This window comes from Corvus cornix, chromosome 5, assembly GCF_000738735.6.
Source record: "Corvus cornix cornix isolate S_Up_H32 chromosome 5, ASM73873v5, whole genome shotgun sequence".
Classification (NCBI taxonomy): domain Eukaryota; kingdom Metazoa; phylum Chordata; class Aves; order Passeriformes; family Corvidae; genus Corvus; species Corvus cornix.
In genome coordinates, this window is record NC_046335.1 from 6,662,180 (window position 1) to 6,678,144 (window position 15,965).

Below are 15,965 nucleotides of genomic sequence, written 5' to 3' on the forward strand. Positions count from 1 at the left end.
GATTATAAGTGACATAAACTCACAGATTTAATAACAGAAAAAAAAGCTAAATTACAGACAAATGTGGTTCTGGATATCTACCTGTATAATATCTGTATTAAGCATGCTCTTTGCTCCTACTTGGTGTAGAATCTAAAGCAATGTATTCTTTCTGGTAATCTTCCATAGGTTGTACCAAAAGGCTCAAGACCATAAAGATTCTGTGAAAGCTGAGATTCAAGAGAGGAACAAGGTCACTGAAGAAATAAGTGCTGTGACAAATGCATTACAGAATGCTGCATCTGTGTTACTGCAGGATGCTGATGGAAAGGCAGAACAGCTGGAGGTTGGTAACAGCTCTGTTATTGTGACATTCAGAGTATCTCCTGGTTTATGCTGGTGCTTGAACTTGCTCCACATAAAATTAATGGCAAGGTCTATGCACATTGACTTAAAGGCAAAGAATCTGGCTCAGCAGAATACAACTGGCCCTGCCATGGTCTTGGTTTGTGTTTTTTTCCCCTCTGTGTGACTCAGGTAGCAGGCACGGATGTATTTCCGGGTTGCAGAGAAATTCACAGCCAGCTGCATTCCTTTTAGGAAGGGCTGCTTAGTGTACACCCTGCATCCTTTCCCCTCTGTATACCTACCCAGCACAGCTTCAGATGTTCTGGATTTGATGTCCCACACTGGGGGTTAACCTGGTAAATGATTTTTAAAAATCAAGTTGTGATCAAGACCACAGTGTCCACCAGCAGCCACCAGCCGTCTACACATTTCTGCATTTCTTGACTTTATGAAATACTGTTATTCCTAACAGTTCCTGAACTTATTTATTTATTATTTGAATTATATTCATTTCAAATTACTCCTATTGTGTTTATATTGCTATCATAATTTTTAAATCTTGATCAAAAATTGTTTTTAATTCTATTTAATCCAGTTATCTGTTAACTATAGAACTTCATAATTTATTTGTTTTAGCCTACTAAAGTGTAGTACAGATTTGGGCTCTCTTTGCTGAGTCTTGTATAAGAACTGGTTGGGTGTCCCCATCCTAGCACAGTTCTAGGAAAAATACAGCAGCCAAAGACCACGGTGGCAGATAGGGGTTTAGCTTGAAAGAGAAACGTTTATTACATGTTTAGGAAGTTCTGAAAACCCATGAGCTAGCATTATTGTGGTGAGACCTTGGATTTGTCTGAAAGGGCTGGTTTTCTGTTTAAAATTATTTAGAATTAGAATTTAGAGTTGTGTCTGCTTTTTTACTGAGTTCTTTGTATCCAGAAGGAAATTTTACTACTGCAGGTGCTTTTTGCCTGCTCTTTTCCCTCACATCCAAACTTTGCTACTCTGAGCTCCTAAATTTCACCCAAAAGTGAGTTTTCACATTGTTCCTTTTTCTGATAGCAATGGCACAAGCAAATGTTAGCAGCAATTCCATCAAGTGATTTCTTTTTAGCAGTATGTCACAGCAGGCCTGTTCCTTTTGAGAGGATTGAGCTGAAAGGATTGAAGAATTCATTAATTTTACGTAGTCCAGACACCAGTGAGCCAAAATCTGCAGGGCAGTTTCATCCCTTACTTCCAAAGAAAATCTAGTTCATATGAAATCTATAGCATTAGTCAGGACTCCATTGCAGCTATTGAGTGGAAATACCTATTACACTTTGAGATGACAAACCTGATTTAGCTGGGTGACAAAAGTTTTAATTCACCCACACAGATGAAAAGGGGAAGTGTTACTATCTTGTCCCTTAGGAAAAAAATTGGGACAGTTTTGACAGGCATCTGCTTTCCAGCTAAATAATCTGAAATATGAACATGCAGTAATACACAGAAACCAGTTTGTAGAGACATCTTTGTTTTGGAGACGAGAGTTGTAAGTGATTCTTTCCAGTTCAAGTTAGGAAATCTGTGAACTCTCATAAATATTGGCACAATCTCAATTGGGCCATTTGACAACAGCAGCCTTCTCCCTGAGAGAATGAGGCACACAGCTGTTTTGTGGGTTTGAGGGTTTTTTTTTTAATATCAGACCCAGTTGTTGTGGGATGACAGAAAATAAATCAATCTCAGTCTCTTACATATTTCTGTGTGGTGCATTTGTGTGAAGGAGAAGGTTCCCAAGTGAAGACTATGAATTAATGGATTACCATTGCTCCTGACTGAAAAAGCAAAGGCAGTCAATTTTAGTGGCTTTCATTGCCTGATAGGAGCTTTGGCTCATTTTTCCCAATACCTTAAGTTAACATTTGAGTTTCTCAAACAGCTGAGCACCAGGGAAAGGAACCATAAGCCAGCAAACAGAACTTTCCAACCTGAAACTCTAGAAAACCTTCCAAACAAATGGATTTCTTCATTCTTTCTGCAGGAGGACTTAGCTCGGATTTTATTTCTAGGCCACAGGCTGTAGACAGTTGTTCAAGCTTCTTTTATCTCATAAAACCTACATTCTTCATGCAGAACTGGAAACTACTGTTTTGAGAGGAGCCTGCTGTGCTGCTCTGTATAATTGCCTGAAAGCAGACACTTCAGCCTGAAACCTGTTGCTTTTTGTGGCCTTTGTGTTGTTTATAATAATGAAGGGATGGACGTTGGCTATTAAACGTCTTTCAAAGGGAAAAATCCACTTTGGGCACAAGGGAGAGCACAAAGGTTAACATTTAATCACAGGAGTTCTTCAGATAGTCCCTTTGCTGTACCTGTCAATGAATATCAGTGCGTCACTTCCCCGACATGGAGCAGTATCAGGTTTAATTAATTCGTACAGATTGAAAAGCATCATTTGATTAAATGAGTCAGTATTTCTTAGTGTTTATCTGCTTGCAGAGGTAATCAAATTAAGTTTGGTATCACAAAAATAACTTTTCCAAACCATAATCATGGTAGGAAATACAAAATGCGTTATGTGTGTGTTCATACACGTATATATGCATTTGTGCATTTACACACATGCACTTACTAAGAACTGGGTAAAACTGCTGAAGTTATTCTTAATTCTGTAGGAGCTTCAGAGTGTGATTGGTAGAGAGAGTCAAGCTCTGGAGGATATCATGAAGAAACTTCGGACCAAGTATTCTGAAATGTACACAATAGTTCCTGCAGAGATCGAAACACAGCTGGAGGACTGCAAGAAAGTGTTGCAAGACCTAGAAGAGAAGGTAACTGTTGATGTGGTTTTCATATTTATCTATTTGCAATGTATAAATACAGCTGTGTTTGATGAATATAGCTCTAAATTTCAACTTGAAACGTTGATTATTTTTGTCTGCATTTTCTTCTCAGTGAAAATTGATGTGTGAGGAAAGATTCCTCATGTTAACTGTCTCCTTCTAGAATAACCTTACAGTGAACAGTGTGAATATAACATTTTTATTTTTTATTAAAAATGGACATGGCAGAACCTTTAGAAGTGAAGTTTTAATATGATATGGATGCTGTCTTCTATCCAATCTGATTCTTAAACTGGGAACTAGTAGTTGAAGTTGATTGGAAAGTTTCCATAGCTTGAATGAGAAAATATTTTCAAAACTGGGTTAAGAAAGGACTTTGAAACGGGATTTTTTTTTTTTTTAATGTAATTTGGACACGTGACATGGTTCTTTTTACCACCCCTGAGGACATGGTCGCCTTCCTTTAAAATCAGGCAGGAAATTTAAATAACTGAATCCCATTGCATCAGGTTTTTTTGCAGTATTTTCTATCTACAAGGGATATAAGCAGTTAGCTGAAAGCAAAATAGGGGAAAATGGAGTAATATTCTTAGTTTGGGGTCCAATTTTTAGCCTGGTACAATTACCATCATTGTTACTCATTTGTGTTATTTTAAAAATGAAAAAAAAAAACCTTTTCAGTTCTCATATTCCAGAAATAATAATGTTTAATGTTAATTTTAAAGTTAAAGCTCTGCTAACTTGATAAAACTTGAAAGTTTAATAAAACAGTTTTGAAATCCAGTTACTTTTTAGTGTCTATCAAATTATTCCTTCATTTTATCTTACATAAAATATTTAGCACATGTTAACTAAAGCTTGTGAGTTTTAATTTGGTTAACTTTATAGTTTCTGTTTCAAAATGGGACTAGTCTTTTCAGAAGCAACAACTGGGAGGAGAGAAGGAAAGCAAAACAGTCTGCTTTGAGCTTTTGTGGTTGTTTACTGTTTCTTTTACCGAGATAAAAGGTTATCCCAAAGCACACATTACCTGTTGGAGTGAAAGAACTGGTCCTGAAATGAGTAGATAATTAATTCATTAACTGAAAATTATCTTAATTCCTCATCCCACAACAAGGATGAAGTATTACAGTACTAGGAGATTCAAACTAAAACAACTACTAAATTAAAAATCTTTTGCATCAAGGCAGCATAAAACTATTCAGCGTGCATTTGCCCCCTAAATCCTAGGGCTGCAGCACACGAAGAATTTAGCAATTTCCTGGTGCTTGGCCAACCCTAGCAGCCAGCGGAGCTGTAAGAAAAGATGTCACTTTTGGGCAAGATCAAGGACTTTCTCCCTCCCTGCACTTTATCTAGTCCTTTGTAACCTGGTAGCTTACGGTGTGTTGCTCAGTCCTGTGCTCAGGCAATTACTCAACTTCAGCTTTGAGAGTTTTTCTTTTTACATGGAAAATCAGGCCCCCCCCAGTGCACCAATTTTTCATTTCTATGGAGTCCTGCAGAGTGAAATTAAGTTCCTCAGAGCTTTTTATTTTAGTGATAAATCTCCAAGTTTATATTGAGAAATTTGCTGTGCAATGATGCACTTTGATATTCCCTTGTTTGTTACATGGAAGTCACAGCTGTCAGCTGAGACATAAAGGTGTCATTCTGGGTTTCTCACAGCATAAATCCAAGTGTGACCCTTCCCACTATGCAGCATGAGCAGCCTCTCTTGCAGATCAGGGTGAAGCAAAGCACCCAGGGAGTGGCAGTGCCTCAGGGCTTGTTTCCTCAGGGATTGCCTTTCCGAGCCAGGCTTTTTTAATGAGAGCAAATTAGTGAACAACATGTAGATGTTGAACTCGCTCACATTAGTGCTTCTCCCTTCAAATGTAGTTCCATTCTGGTGTTTTGAAGTGACTTGTCAAGAGAAACGGAAAAGAATTTTAATATTTTTGGTAAAGTGGTGCACAGAAACAAGCAGATCTTTGTAATCGCCCCTACTGTTTTCTCTTTGCTCTGGCAGGTTAGCTCTGAAATCTTGCAGAACTCTCCTCAGTATGTGCTGAAAAGAAAAGCAGAAACTATTAACAATGGCCTTCAAGCTATTGAAAAGATGTTACAACAGAGGAGTGAAAACATTGCAAAAGCCAAAGAAGTTCAGAAGGTAATCTTGCAAAAAAAATTTTTGTGGGTGTTAAAAGATTTTTGGTTGTTTCTACAGAGCCTTGTTCAGCATAAAGTGGTCTTCCATTCATTTTATGTCTGTAAAAGGAGAAGTACAAGCAAGCATTTAGCTGGTGAATATGTATTAATTCTTTCTCACAGGAAAATCCATGCTTTTTTCAACTGTGAATCACACCAGTAGATGCAAAGTGTTTTCTTCTCATCGTATCAGTTCTGAAACCTTTGCAGTTCCACATATCCCACGTGAAGAGCTGCTGTTACCTTTGAGCCTGACCTTATATGTAATTTCCCTTCTGTCCACATGCAGCAAATTTGGGATATGCTGGACCTTTGGCATTACAAACTCAACGAGCTGGATGCAGAGGTGCAGGATATAGTGGAGCAGAATTCCTGCCATGCACAGGAGTTGATGGATATCCTGGTGGCCCCCTTGCAGCAGTACCAGCAGGTTTCACAGCGTGCTGAGCGCAGAACTGCCATTCTCAACAAGGTGGGTCCAAATGGAACTGGTTTTTTACCAATCCTATAAAAAAACCAGAGTGAAGGCTTTGCATGAAACATCATCAGAGGCTGTCAAATGAGTAGAGTCACAAGCCTGCTGTGGTAAGGCTTATTGTAGGTGGGGTTTCTGGAGTGGCTACCCCAAAGGGCTGGCTCAAACCATGGCTGAGGGGTTCATGTGGGGAATGCTTGCCCCTGGGTGGGTGTTGAGATGGTTCTCTCAGACTCTGCTAATGGGCTGTCTATTAAAGTACCATTGCCATGTAACTTGTAACAATGCTCCCATAAAATGTAAGCATGCAAGCACCAAAATTACCTTTGATGAGAGGGGATAGCCTGAAATCATGAAACCATTTCAGAAAAATGGTTTTTATTTCACCATGCTGATTTAACTGACCATGATGCAAATGCATCCTGATTTCTTTTAATCTTGTCCACAGATGTATTTATCCTATACAGTGAACAGCAATTCACTTGTGACTTGCTGTAAAATCCTGTTATTTCCTAGGCTACCAACAAGATGGAAGAATATGAGGAGCACTTGAAGAATGTGAAAGATTGGATAGAAAGCACCAACAGTTTGCTGAGAGCAGATGCTCAGCACGACTCTGCAAAAAGCTTACGCAAGCATACTGATGAGCTCCAGGTAAGAGCTGATGCAGATAAATGGTCCTGTTAGCACTAGTTGCTCTGCACAGATGCAGTTTTCCATTCTTAATTGTTACTGACTGTACTAGTTTGGAAACAAACCAGTGGGAGGCACCAAGTCAGAATAACAATAATGGAAATTAAAGAAAAGGAAGAAAAAAAGTAAAGGAAAACACTGTCAAACTGACAGAGTCAAGGTACAACCTGACACCCTGTTAGGCAGGGTGGTGGTAGCAGTCTGGTAGAATGGTGGCTGCAGTCCTCTGAAGCAGTGATCCTGTAGTAAAAGAATCTGCTCTTCCTCAGGAAGTCCAACGGTGGCTGTGTAGCTCCTGTCCTCTGGAAATCCAGTGGGAAGGGTTGTCTCTGGTGTTCAGAGTCCCAGATTATATCCACGATGGGATGCTTGGTTCCTCCCTCTGGGTGGAGCATCTCACAATGGGGTAATGAGTCATGAGGCCAAGTGTTGATGAGGCTCATTAACAGAAGATAGTGTGGAGGGAGTTATCTCTGAGTCAGGCGGCAGGACAATGATGGGCAATTAACAGCAAGATAGTCTGGGGGGAGGAGGCAAGGAAACACTGCCCCACCTGGTTTCAACAGCTCCTGAGGATGGCAATAGAATACACTGCAACCCAGGACACTGACATAAATAACTTACCATTTTCAGTAAACCTACTTTAAGTGAAAAATAGTTATAGTTGACACTCATGAAATACAGATGCTTTTTGGTGTTGGACATACCTATCTTGTGCAAGTGCTGAACTGTTGTACATCTTCCAAAAATGTGTGATTGTCTTCTGTAACCCTGCTGAGTGGCTATGGTCAGTTTTTACTGCCTGCATATATAGGATTCTTTCTGTATTGTATGTGAGCCAAAAAGGCAAAGTGCTGTTTTTTTGATGTCTGTGTGCTAGATGGAAGCTTTGAAGTGAGTTGTGGTTTGGAAGGCTGTGCTCACTGTTCCTTGAAGGGAATTCTGATTGGTAATTTCAAAAATGGAATGTTTGTAATATTACAGGGAAGATCAGGGCCAGTGCCAAACAAAAAAATTCTGGCAATTTTGTACTTAAAAATCGAGTTTTCTGTACATCCACTCCTTGGCTTAGACCAAGTGAGAAAGCTGGTGTTCTAAACATAGATTTTTGTAGTAAGATTAGTAAGAGTTCTTGACAGGAAGTAGCTGCCCATTCTGGGCTGATAGTTACAAAAGCATGTAGCCACAGTGGGGAGACTGGGATTTCCAAAACCCATGAACATTTTTTGTGGCAAAAGCTTATTGTCTCCTGTGTTTGTGAATTGGAATGTTTTGTGTGTTCTGGGCTGTGAAAGGAGTGGATTTGGAAATGCACCCAGGGCTTGCATTAGAGTGGAAACATGCATTCAGTCCTTTCCTTCACACACCACCCAGACAAATGGATCACATGCATTTCTTGAAGCCTTTGCTGTTCTTCATTCTGGTGTTCACTGCAGTTAATCCGAAAGCTGAACCAGTTCATGGCAGGGGAAGAAACGTCACATCATGCACAACTAGCCTGATATTTTCTGGAACATTTTGTTCCTTCTAATCCTTACCTCTATGTAACTTTAATGTTCAGCAGTGATGTATCAAACTAAGCTCTTACTTCGTCTCCAGATGGCTTTGGAAGACTTGGAGCAAAAGCAAAATCTCCTGCATGGTATCTTCATGGAGCTGGAGGAGCTGACACCCATCTTTGAAACAGACAGTGTAATGCAACAGCTGAACGAAATAGATGTTCAAGTAGCAACTTTACAGCAGGAGATAGCAGAGGTTCTTCCACAAATCCTGCATGTGGCTGATGTAAGTCTGGGTGACCCATAACTGCTTTTAATGAGAGCTTCATCATGTGTTAGGAAATACAGGTTATATCACCTGCATGGAAAACAGGGTTTAGTGCTGGTTTTTGTAGGTGTGCCAAATGAGGAAATTAACTGTTTGGAAACAAACCATCAGAAGGCATTTGGTAACTAAGCTGTGAAGTTCAGGATTAGCACAGGATGTAGGAGGAAAGGCTGGGAGCCTGGGTTGGTGCAGCCTAGAAAAGCTTGGGGGTGAGAGGTTGATATTGCTGCTGTTTTCTGCTACATGATGGGAGACTACAGACAGAACTGGGCCAGGCTCTTCTTGGGATGTGCAGCAAAAAGATGAGCAGTAAGAGATCTCAAGTGTAACAAAGGAAATTACATCTGCATAGTAGGAAGGATTTTTTTTTTTTTTTTTTTTTGCAGTGAGATTGGTCAAACACTAGATCAGGGGCTCCAAGCAGGGTTAATATCCCCAGCTCAAGAGATACCCAAATCTCAGTAGGATCAGACCCCAAGTGCCCTGCTTTGATGGGTGCCAGAGATCTTTCAAGGTCCCTTCCAGCCTATTCTACCCTGTGACTGTCTCTGGGAGTTCACAAACAGCTGTATGTGGATTCCTTTTCCATCTGATGTAAATCTTTTCCTATTGGAAGCTGCCAACAGTATGATTACAGCACTTGCCTATGCTGGTTACTCTCACCACTGGAAAACTGTCTTCTTACCACTAGTAATTTAGAATGTGAATTTTCAAGGATATTTCAGTTCTGTATTCAGGGTTTAAAACAGACCAGATGATCTTAAATACTTAATTCCTTTAGAAGTTATGACTATACGTAATTTATAATAACTGGCCTTTTGATTGATAGCATTCTTTAACATATTCTGGCTGTGCTGTAGTCATTTTTCAGTATTTCTTTTTAAAGTGAAAAGACAGAACTGCAAGTTGGCTTTGGTGTTTGGGCTATCTACAAATACTCCTTTTGTTCCCAAAATCTAGGAATTGGATGCCATTGAATCTCATGTGAAAGTGTTTGAGAAGGATGTTGCAGAAATGAAGACAATCTTGTCATCAGAAGATCTGTTAGAATTTTCTCCTAAAGACCAACTTAAGCATGGACAGGTCTGTGGAAACTCCTATTTAGGCTTTCTTTTTTTCCTGATCAGTGTAAACCCTGAGGTGAGACTGTTGAGAGACCCTTTCAAGAAGCACAGTCATGGTTTGAACACACACTTGAAATTAAAGCACTATTGAGAACATGCCCACAGAGAACTTGACTGTGTAACTTAAACTCATGTCGGGCATAGCTGCCCCATTTGAGGATCTCCATTTTTTGGGAAGTTTGTGGCCTGATTTTCAAGAGATGATTGCTGCACACCACTCTACTTGGCACCAAACTGAAATCTGAAGTTAAAAAATTCAGCCTTATTTTTCCAAAAATGGAGGCAAATTTTAGCAGATGATCCTTTTATTTCACACCACATGCAGTCCACAGTGTTATCTGCCTAAAATACAAAAATCATGGGTTCATATTCAGGTGAGGAATAAAAATACCATCATATCTTTCATAGCAGTGTAACTCTCATAATAAAGCTGTGCAGCTTGGTTATCCAGAGAACAATTTTGTGGTAACTACATTACATGGAAAAACTGAAGTAATATTTCTTCAAGAAAATAATGTTCACATATCTCCTTACTGTAAATCAAAGCCCGGATAGTACAAAAATTCCTGATGCAGACTTCTTATGAATGAGAGAATAACCATCTCTGTTCCCACTGGGGCATTTCAAAACAAAATCTTCTTGAGAGGGAGTTCAACAAAAAAGTTAAGTCATTAAAAACCCTACAGGTGGTTTGTATTTATATTACCTTTTTCTTCTGGAGTTTCCTGCTGAATGAGGTTCCAGTGGGATTTCATATTTCTTCAGGAGAACCGAGAAGTTATGAGTTGCTATTGCCATTCTGTCTTTCATAAATTGATCACTGAGTCTTCCATAAAACACGTATTGTGCTATGAAAGGGCACACTTCTGTTCTTCCCAAAATGATCAAGGTGGTTGTAAACTGGGCATTCACTCAAAGTATTGTGATATGAAATGCTGTCCTTGACAGGAAAGTCGTCTTCAGGGATTTCTGTTGACTTCATCTCAATTCATCATCTCATCTATGTTTATTAGGCTGCTTTTGGGACCATCATAAAATGACTGGTTTGCAGGACAAAAGACAAAAACCAGAATTTGCCTAGAGTGACGTCAAAGAATTTGCACCAGTTTTTAACTGTCTTCACTGCCAGTGATGTTCTGCTTTGAAATGAGCTGCTTAGTAAATAGCAACTAATCTGAATGTGACACTTTTTTGTCACTGTGCAAACTTTATGTATGTATATACAGAAAAACCAGAATTGTAAATATAAATTATATCTTTGTCTTGCTTTAAACAAACTCACCGTGGATTTTCATTTATTTTTCCCAAGATTCACAGAATCAGAGAATATTCTGAGTTGTAAGGGACCCACAGGGATCATAGAGTCCAACTCTTAAGTGAATGGCCCATATGGGGATTAAAATATTCTTCCTTCTTAAATGGGAAACTCACCAAAGACAGTTTTTGCTCATCATTAGTGTAGTATAAATTTATGGTGTTGATTTTTCTAACTCAGTATCACATCCATCATCTATCCTGTATCCCGACAGGTTATACTTGAGCATGTTGGTCCCATGCAGAAGACTATTGTTCATATACAGTCCTATGAAGATGCACTTCAGCTGCCAGGGCTGAAAATGCAACCTTTCTCAGTCTTCCAAAGAGCAAGACAACTCTTGAGAGAACTGAAGAAATTAGAAAAAATTACTAAGGAACAAAATGAGCTGCTGGAGGTAATTGATGGGGTTTTTTTTCTGACAGTCACCTGGACCACCTTTTTTTTAGAGAAATTTTGATCTTTAAACAATGTTGCTTTTGCAGCCAGTAGTTACACCTACTGTGTCTTCTGTCTAATGGTTTGGGGCTGTTTTTTGTTCTTCCTGTTTAATTTGATCCTGCAACAAAGCACACTGAAGTCTTGAAATGCATTTCAGTTTTCCAATTCAGTCACAGCTGACACCGTGTTGTAGAAGAAATGAAGGCTCAGGTGTCTCATGCCCCAGGTTTGCACTGGTGATGGAAGTCCAGTGTTAGTTGTAGGTGCTCACATCTGCAGCATTCAACTCCTTAAATTCACCTTGACCATGGAAATTCTTGTTGACAGCCATTAGGTGGAAATTGCTAACAGCAGAAGGTCTTTTACTGATCCAAGTCAGTGAGCCAGGAAAGTGGCCAATCCCTACAGCTGTGCCCTGGTTAATTCACTGTTTTGAGGCAGGCCAGCATGTGACAGGGACCTTTGAGATGCTGTTGGCCAGGCTGGGTTTGGAAACAGAGGTAATACAGCAGCAGGAGAAGGCAGTGCTGATGGGTCAGTGAGTGTTAACTCGGGGACAGTGAGAGTTATGGAACAGCTCCAAACCTGCAGGAGTCTCTGTGCAGCACTTCACTGAGCAGTGTGGTTGTACCAGCTCAGGGAAGTTCCAATTCAGGGCCTGGTCGTGCTTCATTGCCCAGGCTGGAGGAAATCTGGAGCTTGGTAATGCAGGTTCCCACGTCAGCAGAGGAATGAAAGTTCTTGTTTGACCCATCCATTTCTTTGCAGGATGCTGACAGCGCCTAGAAAAGTGTTATGTTATCTTTGCTGATCTGGTTTTCCTAACGTGTTAGGGTACAGCAGAATGCTTTAAAACATCTAACTGGGCGTTTCAGAGGCCCGGCAGACACAAGTGACAGCTAAAACAGGAATGCCCATCTCTGATTTTCAGTTTGTGAAATTAAAAGCACCACACAAAGAGAAAAACTCAAGCATGCCACATGACTAGTGCATGCTTGGAGTTCAGAAAAAAGCAATGGCTATGTTAGAGCTGTATAATCCCTACAATCCTTTTTTTTTCTTTTTTTTTGGTCCATACAATTTCTTATGTCTGAAAAAATGGATGTGGTAAAATGTACTTTTTTTAGAGCTACCAGATGAAATAATGGAGAATATTCAAAACACTTTAAAAAATCAGAAACAGGGTGCTTTGAAATTATCAGTTGTTATCATGACACTTGTAACTGGTTTGTGTAGAGTATTAGGTCAAATTTTAGATTTTTCTCCTTTTTGTAAAGCTGTGACCTTTTTTTGCTCAGCATTTCCCTTTATCTTGTAGACACCCAACAATCTGCAGGTGAATGAAATTTCTTTGTGAGAAAACAGATTGGAAAAATTGCAATTCTTGACAGCTAGTGTATCAAAAGCTGTGCAAAAGAGATTTTCCAGTGCAGTTGAATGGGTTGAAAGCAGCAGTACTGCAAAACAAGTCTAGCACCACCTAAGGTGTAACAAAAGATAAAGCCATTAAACTATGGCATTTTGAGTGCTGCATAAAAAATGTGGTAAGAATCCTGCTAGAGAGGAAAGCTAATGGCAGCCAAGCTTCATATATAAAAATAAATACATTTTTCCCCCCCCAGGGATTAGTCTTTGGATGAGTTTGTCCGTATTTAGCTATGGATAAGGCAATGGGATATTGCACCAGTAACTTTTGTGTAGTTAGTTGCATTGTAACACCTGAAACAGTAAATCAGAAACAAAGCCTGTAATAGGTATTGAAAGTGCTCTGGGCCAGGATTTTAGGTGCCTTAGTTCTTGGTTGAATGTTGCCCTCTGTTTTTTTATTACGGTCTGTTAAGTCCCACACCTAAATAACGTCATCAGGAAGAAGATTTGGAAGCCACATCTGCTTCTACTGGTTTTCTGTGCAAGAGAGTGGTATTATTTGCATATCTGATGCTTTCCTGACCTCATTTTCACTAAGCTCTTCCAAAACAAATACACTGTGGGTAGGTGGGCCTTTTCCATGGGCAGGTCTTCTAGTGTTACCACAATATGAAAAGTAAAGAGCAACTGTTAACCAGGAAATAACTCAAAAGAGAGGCAGCACTTGTAGGAAGAAGTTCAGTCCCACATATGTGGCATAATTTGGTATTTTGGATAAAGGATAAAATCAGATTTTCTTTTCCCTGAGTAGAAGGCAGAAACAAATTAATTATCTTCAGGTAAGTGACTGTATTCACATATTGGCCTATGACAGAAGACATTGGAGTCTGTATACGAAATATTCAGACTGTTTAGTTAGTCAAGGAAATTTGAGGTAGTACTCACTTAACTTATTACTAAACACTCCTATTCATATAGAATTGAAGGTATGGGTAAGTGAATCTTCCTTTTAGGAGATCTTCTTTTACTTTCTCATTGAAGCTGAGCATGAGAGGACCTATTCCTTTTTCTTTCCTCTTTAATTCTTTGCCTATGGCACTAAGATTATAGGCCACAATTTAATATCTTTCCTTTCAAATTGGCTTTCTTTTTTTTAAGTGAGGAAAATAGTTTCTTCTAGGACCTGTGAGTAAAATAATGGTTATTTAGAGCCTTATTAGCCTGCATTTTCTTGAGAGGGAGTGCTGCTTGGAAGAAGTGACTGAAGAAATGGCACTGTTGCTATTCATGCAGGTGACACTCCTTGCTCTGGAAGGCAGTCTGTGAATACTTTGCAGTGAGATCTTTGACCTCTGGGGTCATTCAGGTGCTGCTCTCAGCAGAGTAGGATCAAGCCTGTTGACTTCATTGTTTCTTCATTACCTTTTGCAAGCACCTAAGGAACAGTCCTTTGATATTCTTTGGTTCTCAGCCTCTGGGTCCACAAACACAGCACCACCAAATGCTGTGCATATTCAATGTTTTCACAAAATATTCTAACTTGCAGATGTGACAATTTCTTAGTGATCTGAGACATTATGACAGGCTATGACTGACAGATATGAGTGTGTGGGGAGATTGCCGGTTTCTGCATGAACAGTAAAGCCTGGGCGGGGGGGGGAGTGATGAGATTTTACTGTCACTGTCAAGTGAAAGTGAATTTGGCTGTTTATAAATATAATTATGGTTTCCTATAAGCCATGTAAGCAGAAGAAGTTCACAATGTGGGAATGCTTATCATTTTTGTTGGAAGTATTCGAATTGTCATTGTGGTTTGGGTTATCCTCTGAGCTGCAGTGTTTGCCTGGTGTACAGCACAGCTCATTTTTGGTCAGTGCAGAACTAGCTGGCAGTAAAGCCTTGAGCACTAGTAAAAACCAGTTAGGCTTCCTTATTTGATATCAAACCCTGTAATTTCTCTCTTTTTCAGAACCTTTTCTAAATTGTAATGAATGTGATGAAATCTGCTCCATTTCAACCTGATAGCCAAATTCACTGTTCTACTCTGGAGCTCCTAGACAGAATACTCCACCAGACTTCAACTTGTGGATAGAGCAGCTTGTTTGTCTTTAGCAAGTGAATAATAAACTTAGTGAGGGATGGAGTTGTGCAAAGTTAGCAGAACAAACACAGTTTCTCTTACACATAACTACAGATACAAAGGAGGCTTTAGTACTCTTCAGTTCAACTTTGTTTCCTTACTGACTTGTTTGTTTCTGTACTCCTTATTTCAAAATTATTTATGGAGATTGCTATTTCACAGGAGACTGTAGAGAAAACAGAAAAATGTGAGCAAGAAATTGAAAAGTTGAAACAACTCCTAAAGAACCATTTGGTTGAAATATCACATGAAGATCAACCACTGGCTCAGAAGACTCCTTGTCCAGAGGTGGGTTTCATTCTTTTCTCTCTCATGTGTGTTACTTGCCCTGACAAACACTAATCATGGTGATGCAGAGCACTGAGAAATACTGGTGTGCTTCCCTTCCCCACCACAGTCAAGCAGGCAATTGAATGCCATAGTGTGAGCATGCAATTAATCACAATTAATACTACTTTGCAACTTGGGTGTATCTTTCATTATGTACTCCTTACTGATTTTGATGTGTCATTTGTGCCTATATCAACTTGTAAGAAAAATTGAGGGCTGTTTTCATGACAGCTGATTTGGTGAAACAATAAGCAGCACTGAGAGCTTACCTGTGCTCAGCATCCTGCTAATTTCCCTGAGGTGACAGCTTGGGATAGTGCCTAAGGACAGAACTGAGTCCCTTTCTGATGGCTGGTCATGCTGTGGTACTTTAGGGGATTCTGTTTGGGGTTAGATTCATTAGACCCCCTTCCTTGTCCTGACTGCCACACTGTGTTTTCATCAACTGATAAGCATGTGTTGCTTTTCTCTCTGCAGTCAGATGCTTTCTGTAATGGATGAATTGATTTTTTTAATGCAAAATTAAGATGTGTTTTAAGCTCTGCAGAAGTCAGGAAATTACTAATTAAATGTAATAACTATTTATAAAGTGCCTCTGAAATGCTCAGTTTTTTCCAGTCAGTCACGGTAAAGTTAATACACTTACATTGTGCTTGCCTAATAACTATAATCACTCAGTAGGCTCCTAAGTACATAGCTGCTCTGCTGTCAGCTGGTTGGATGTTGGAGGCTTGATGTAGTACTCAGCATGACTCATTTCCTGATCCTTCCTTGTTTTTGTCTCTGAGTGTAGGATTTTCTGTTTAATAGTTCTTGTTTTAGCAGAAAACTTGGTAGTTACAGCATTGCATGAATAGGAGTGGGCAGTGGAATCTCCCGTCTTACTGAGGGATGTCAGAAAAAGAAG

The 15,965-nt window shown here is 39.5% G+C and overlaps 1 protein-coding gene across 4 annotated transcripts in view; it reads left to right on the forward strand.

Moving 5' to 3' along the window:
- The window catches only part of SYNE2 (spectrin repeat containing nuclear envelope protein 2), a 175,739-nt gene that overhangs the window by 81,924 nt on the left and 77,850 nt on the right, over positions 1-15,965 (forward strand). For all 4 annotated transcript variants that reach the window (XM_039553082.1, XM_039553080.1, XM_039553081.1 and 1 more), the window contains exons 55-63: positions 169-325; positions 2,988-3,143; positions 5,167-5,307; positions 5,635-5,817; positions 6,337-6,474; positions 8,113-8,298; positions 9,301-9,423; positions 10,994-11,176; positions 14,891-15,016. In XM_039553082.1, the coding sequence (XP_039409016.1) occupies positions 169-325; positions 2,988-3,143; positions 5,167-5,307; positions 5,635-5,817; positions 6,337-6,474; positions 8,113-8,298; positions 9,301-9,423; positions 10,994-11,176; positions 14,891-15,016 (1,393 nt within the window). The remainder of the gene's footprint in view (positions 1-168; positions 326-2,987; positions 3,144-5,166; positions 5,308-5,634; positions 5,818-6,336; positions 6,475-8,112; positions 8,299-9,300; positions 9,424-10,993; positions 11,177-14,890; positions 15,017-15,965) is intronic.